Below are 6,902 nucleotides of genomic sequence, written 5' to 3' on the forward strand. Positions count from 1 at the left end.
GGCAGATCAAGTAAGAGAATCACATTCTCAAGGTAAGTTCAGATTTCAACTTCTCTCTCCAGCATTTTCAATTAATAGACACTAATATTCCTAATTAGAATGTCTCAAAACCCCTGTGAAACCACTGGGTGCATTTTCCACCACTGCATATATAGATCTCCACGTAAATAAAAATAGAAAATAAAACCTGCATTCCAATTTACACTTGCTTTACCTTTCATTGGCTACATTGTTCAGTAGCTGCTTATCTTTTTTGCTGCTTTTGTTTCATTTTCTTTCCAGCACTGCATTGTTTTTGCAACATCCCACCTGAACTCTGCCTAAGGAGACCTCACCCTTGGGGGCATTAAGAACTCAGGGCCACAGGCTCAGGTTATTCCTCCTCCTTCCAAGGCAGAGCCACCAAGTCCCAAGCACAGAGTCAGAACTTGCACTGAGGGCAAAAAACAGCTCACAGAAGCAGCAAAAAAGTTGATTAAAGAACAGCTGCACAGAAAGGGCAAATAAACAAGCAAGCCACTGATTATTATTTATTTAAAAATAATATTAAAATTCCCCCTTAAGCATTTACAGAGTTTGAAACTTTACCCTTCACACAGCAGGTGTTGATTAAAACACATTTGTTGTAATACACAATATTGCTCTTTCAGCCTCCAAAGCTTCAAGTGACTGGACTGTAGTCTTTGATGGGAGATTAGTCACTGAAGAAATACAGGTCTAAACCTCAGTCTCATGAGAATTTAGGAAGATTTATGTATTTACTTACTGTTTCTTTGACTCCAAAGCAGCAGGCTGTCCTGATCTAATAATGAAAATGGTATTCAATAGATCATAATGCCAGAAATGTCCATTATGATAATCCCGTGCAATCTTCTGCATAGGACAGCGCCATGGATTTCATCCAGGGATTACAATGCTTGACTGGAGCTAGAACTGAACCTCTAAGTGCTTTTTATCTCTGCCATCAAACTCAGGGCTATAAAACAAAACCCAACACACACACCCCGCAAGTTTGCAATTTACCAGCGCTCCACTAAATGCTTTTACTAGGAAAGAAACAAAAGTGACAGTAAAGCAAGTTTCTCTGTTCCTTAAACAGGAATAAATCCAGTTATTTTACTGCCAGATCTACTTCAGATTTAAATTAATGTAAAAGACAAGATCATTTGAAAGCACTGTGCAGAATGATGTGAATACTACTCATTTACAATTCCTACAGGGAGAAGAATAGAGAAGTTATTTCAAGCTTTTTTGAATCCATATAAAACCATTTGTGGCCTTCCAACTGCAAGAAAAGCCATTTAGAGGACTCACTGACTTGTGTCAGGTAAAACACTAGTGACAGACTGTCACAGGAAATCACAGGATGCCTTCATGCGCAGTTTTATTCAATTTCCAGACTTTAAAAATGCATTCAATTATTGACAGGATTGATCTGAAAGGCAGGAACAACAAAAGAGGCAACAGAAGTCAATCCTTCTGTGGCCACTGACTGCTTGGCTTTCCACTGTGCAGGAGCGTTATCATAACTGACCATTTGGTGCTCTGAATATTTATAAGCATTTCCCTGCACACTCGCCCTTCTTCCCATTCAACACCAGCATCCATTCACTCACTGCAGTTTTCCCAGGGAAATTTCTCCTAAGAAATAGACTAAAGAAGAAAAAAAGCTGAGTGAGGCTCCAACTCTTCACTTTACACACAGAACCTGTGTGGCAGAAGCACCGAGCAGAGAGGAGCTGAAATTTACATTCAGGTTCGCAGAACAAAAATACTTCACTCCAGGTTCCCTAAATAAGGAAAAAGGGAGGAGAAACAAGTCCTTTTCTCAGAGCTGGTGGCAAACAAACACTCCCATGAAAAACGAAGAATGACAAGTGTTTTGGCAGACACATCCTCATACCTCTCTAATCACCCAAGCGCTTTTAGTTAGAAGTGTAGATGTCTGCGTCTGACCTTGAAACTTACAGTTATGCCTTGGAGCAGAGCCAAGAGAACATCCAAAAGGCTCTTCACATTTATTTCTCAACTGTTTAGTAATGCTGACCCAACGGGGACAACTCCCTGCAGTCACCTACTCGTGATCCGAACAACAGAATTGCCCGGGTATGGAAAAACTGCGGGAAATCAATGCACCCAGGGAGGAGAAGGTGAGTCAGCCCATCTCTGACAGCTTCAAAGAGTTTTTCCCTCTCAAATCGAAACAGCTCCTTTACTTCTCTCGCTATGAGATTCCCTTTTGAAAAGCCCCTCGGTTTTATAGAGTTAAATCACAAACGTATTAAGCATGGAATAGTCGACCGTAACAGAGGCCAGCAAAAGTCATGAAACCGTGGGTGGTACACAAAATACTTTTCTAAACTGGACGTTTCCCTGAATTTTTCCATGGGAAAAATATGGTATTCCTCAGTGTGACAATGCGAAACAAACAGTGCAGCTCCTTAACACAACTGTCACGGCTTAAGCCTTCCAAACTGCTCCTCGCTCCCGTAAGAAGGTGCCAACATTCCTCTATCTGCTTAAGTGTTCGGAAACTTTGCTTTCCAAACAAATGGCAGCGGTAAGTACCTTAACAGTGTGTTATTCTCATCACTGAGACACCGTCCCACGCTCGCACACGCGCTCTTGTTTATGGCAGGAAAGGACACCACAGGTTTCTGCTGAGTTACAAGGAATTCCAAAGTATACAAGTTCAAAGTTTTTGCTCATAAAGTGAATTTTACTACCGCAAAGGAAAAACAAGATTAATGTTGTTTCCCCTCTCCAGGCTGTACGTGGTAACAGCATCTTTAAAATAAAACTACAAGATACTCGCTGTAAGATAAATTTTGTTTAACAGAGCTACAGTGGTACTTTCTGGACAGCAGCTTGTGAAGCACATTTCATCTTAGGGTTACAGAGAACATATTTGCACGCCAGTTAGAGGGAAAATGCTCAAAACAGCAGCTGGTGTAAAGTCAGATGTTTGTTAGGACAACAGGGCTTGGTTTCCCACAGCCTGTTATAACCTGGTACATCTTAAGAACAGAGCAGGATCATTCTTGCCTGGCAGGACCGTCATGCCTGCTTTACGCACACATAAACCGCGAACAAGATGCAATCCAGATGCAAAGAAAACCCAGAAAAACCCCAAGTCCACAGAGAGCGAGGACTTTTACAGTAAAGCTTGCTGGTATGAAGACAACAGACCGTAAAAGCTGGATCTTACCATTAGCGTTTTTCCCACAGATGAGGTGCTCGTAAGGTTGCAACACTCCCCAAAGTTCCGCATCGTTGTTGATAACCATCTCCAGGATTTCAGCCGAGATCTCCCCTCCACCATCGGGGCTCTGACTCGCCAAAACCCTAGCCTTAATCTCGTCCACCAGGTTCTCCATGCAAGCGGTTAGGGAGATGGCCGCGTACTCGTGGATCCTCACCGAGATCCTCGTGTCCACCATCCACCTGAAAAACCTGCCCACCGAGAAGGTGAGGCCGCAGCGGGCGGATTTGCCTTTCCGGAGCCCATCGCCGGCGCTCATGCTGTACAGGGAGAGCGCCTTGACGGTGGCCAGCACGCAGCTCTCGGCCAGGGCCCAGCTCTGGATGAGTTTGATGGCGCTCTGCACCTCGAAGCGGGTGCACTTGGAGTGCATCACGCTGAGCCGCTGAGCCTCCCGCGACACCCGGATCAGGGCGCGCCGCAGCAGCTGCGAGAGCCGCCTGACAGCCTCCTGCGAAAAGCTCCTGCCCGGGCCCTCTCCCTTCCCTTTGCGCAGGATCCTGCCGATGTCTTCATCGGTCCAAGGGTACTCCTCGAGATCCGGCAGCTTAGGGCACTTGGAGAAGATATCTGCGACCTCGGGGTCTTCCGGCAGCACGGTGTTCACGGTGTCCCAGCTGTTATTCCTACTGTTCATGGAGCCCGAGTAGTACCACCAGTTGCCTCTGTGCTGAGAAGAGGTGAAGGCTTGCGAGTTGGACTTGGAAGAAGAGAGACTAAGGGACCTGCAGGAATCCCCTGCCCCATAACCAGAGTCCAAAGTTAAATCCTCCAGGGTCTTCAGAGTCGAGCTGTATATCCCAGCCATAGGAAAGACGGGTTAAGCCAAGCGGCAGGACAAGCGCGAAAGGTGAGGCAGGGGCAGATCCCTAGCGAGCCCCGAGCGGCGCGGGCGGATTGGCAGCGCAGCGGGCAGGAGCCCTCCCCGAGGGCCCGGCTACCTCCATCCCGGCGGGAGGCTGCGCTCAGCCATGTCCCGCTCGGGCCGGGGCGGCGGAGGGCGCGGAGGCTGCGGCGGCCGGGCCGGGACGGGCGCTCGGCGGCGGCTCCGGCGCAACTTCTCCGCTGCAGCACCGCCGCGAGCCCCGCACCGCACCATGCAAATGAGGCGCGCGGCGAGCACCAATCGGCGGCGGCGGGGGAACGGCCCGGCCAATCACACGCTAGAGGGGCGGGGCGGGAGGCGGGGCGAGGGAGGGCGCGGGGAGCGGCCGTGCAGACAGTGCGGGGCGGCGGGCGGGGGTCGGCGCTCGGCCCGGGGATGGTGCGGGCGGTCCCGGGGCCCGGAGCCCCCCACGGGAGCCTTTGAGGCACGGCGGGTGCCCCCAAAGCGGGCTCGGGCCGGGAGCCGCCCGCGGAGCGGAGGAGTTCAGCGTGTCCCGTCCCGCCGAGGTGCGCGGGACGAGCGCGCCCCCGCGCGGCCGCAGCGGGGAGCGGCGGGCAGAGCCACGGGTCTCGCTGTGCTTCGGGCTCGGGTCCTCAAATCCCTGGAATTTAACTTAAAAACGCGCTTTGCGCATCTTGCTACAGGTCGCAGCCTCTAAAAGATCTTAAACCCGCTGCTATTTACGGCCCCGATCCAGGAAAACGCGATAAAGCAAGAGTGCGTGTCCTTGATAATGCTGCCGCTGTGACAAAGTGCGTAAAAACCCAAAGCCACAGCTCAAAGGATAACGTTTTTATCTGTTCGTTCACACGGATTTTGAATTTTGCTCTCTATTGCTGCCATATACTCGCTGTTTGTAGGATATATATGATAGGGTATGAGTAGAAGCCTAAAGAGAGTACGTTCAAAGCTTCTCACAAAGGACATTTTCACTTCGAAGTACTGTCAAGACAGATCTTACACAGTCCTTAACTACAGACTGAAAAAAAATAAAAATAGATATTTTCCACAGAAATGTTCCTTACAAGATACAACTTCCAACTATGATCAGCTTCAATACCTGGATTTCCAGAGTTAAGTTAAAAATGACAAATTGTCTGTGCACCACAAGGACAAACTTTTCAGCAGGGCCTGTTGCAATAGGACAAGAAGGATGTTTTTGAACTGACAGAGGGATGGTTTGGATGATATAGAAAAGAGACTTCCTGCTTCTAAACGACAATGCCTTACAGGACACCCCTTTGTCTTTTTGTACTGCAGTATACACATTAGTTAGTGTCAATAAAAATGCATCAAAACTATTAGGCATGAATTAAATACTTGAAAAATCATCTATTTTACTAATGCACTCCTGCACACAGGATCAGGCAGCTTCTGTTTATACTAAAAGACAAAATATTTAACAAGGCATCCTAACTTCCACTAGCTGAACCCCAAAATTGATATTTTTTTAAACATAAGATCATCTTTTATCTTTCTTATATTGAAGCCCAACTATAATGCAGCTCTCAGCTTTTTCATAGCTTCTCCCCATGAAATCATGAACACAAAGGAAAAGTTGTCTAATAAAACCAGACCTAATTCTCTCAAAGTAATTCCAATTTATTTGGAAATCTGAACACCTCAGCACTTCATTTGTGCTCCACTGTCAGCTCAGAAATTGGTATTTTTACTGCACAACTGATGCTTTGCTCAGGTGTTATTTTATAGATCAAAGCTAACTCTGCTATTTTGGTGTATTTTTTAGGCTATATTTTTAAGAGCTGACAATACAAAACTGACAGTAAACACGGGAAATAGGTGCCTAAATGTGAGACAAGGCAGGACTGTTTCAAAAAACCCAGTTTTAAGTCTCATTTGTTCAATCAATACACTTCTTTATAAAAAAATTATAATCTTTCTAGTTACATCTGTATTTATTCCCCAAACTTAGGGTGCCATGGGCTACTGCAGGCCTCTTAAATGAGACTTTTGGTGGGTGACCATGTGGTGCCTCCTCAAAACCAGGGTATTTATTTACAAGGATCACTGCAAGAATGGGAATAGGGCAAAAAAAGGCAACAGAGTTGGCCTCTCTCACCAAAAATCCTTCATGCTTTGGTCTGTGATACTGCTTTGCAAAAACTTCCCCTGAAATTCATCCTGTTCTATCTCCTAGAATTAATTTCAATCACAAAAGCAAGGCCAAATTGACACAGAGAATTGCTACACAGTTAGCAAATAGGAACTTGATATTATTTAGGAAAAATGCAGCTGTGCAAGCACTCAAAACTTCTACAAACCGCTTCTGTTCCCTCTCTTTATCACACTTCTCCCATACTCCCACGCAGTTTGTTATTCCTGCCATTCCATGTCCCTTAACAACACCAAAAATGATCTGGTTTAACAAGCAGTGTCTGCCTTCCCCACTTCCTTCAGCCAGTGTTTTTTCATTGTAGTATTTATTTATAAAAGAAAAACCTTTGCCAGACAAATCCTTCTCTCCTCCTGCTGCAAAGGTATCACCAGCCTTTCCTACAGGGGAAAAAACCTTAGAACAGAAGCACCCCCAAATGTGGAAAGGATTTTCCTTACTGAAGATTTAAACCTCAAACTCCAAGATCTTGAACCCAATAAAGACATCAAGTCATACATCAAAACACCCATAAAAACAACTCAACATTCCTTGATTTATAAGGCACAATAAATGCTAAGCTATTTTTTTGTTGTTGTTTGCAAGTGGGGCCATCAAGAATCCCAAGTTATTTTCACACA

General features: G+C 46.1%; 1 protein-coding gene across 1 annotated transcript in view; it reads right to left on the minus strand.

Moving 5' to 3' along the window:
* The window catches only part of ABTB2 (ankyrin repeat and BTB domain containing 2), a 111,400-nt gene extending 107,136 nt beyond the window's left edge, over positions 1–4,264 (minus strand). Inside the window, exon 1 of the mRNA XM_054275414.1 lies at positions 3,209–4,264. Within this exon, the coding sequence (XP_054131389.1) occupies positions 3,209–4,070 (862 nt within the window). The 5' untranslated portion in view covers positions 4,071–4,264. The remainder of the gene's footprint in view (positions 1–3,208) is intronic.
* Positions 4,265–6,902: the final 2,638 nt, after the last annotated feature.

Source organism: Melozone crissalis, unplaced genomic scaffold (genome assembly GCF_028551555.1).
Source record: "Melozone crissalis strain CALT ecotype California unplaced genomic scaffold, PUWL_Pcris_2 ptg000018l_1, whole genome shotgun sequence".
In the NCBI taxonomy this organism is placed as follows: domain Eukaryota; kingdom Metazoa; phylum Chordata; class Aves; order Passeriformes; family Passerellidae; genus Melozone; species Melozone crissalis.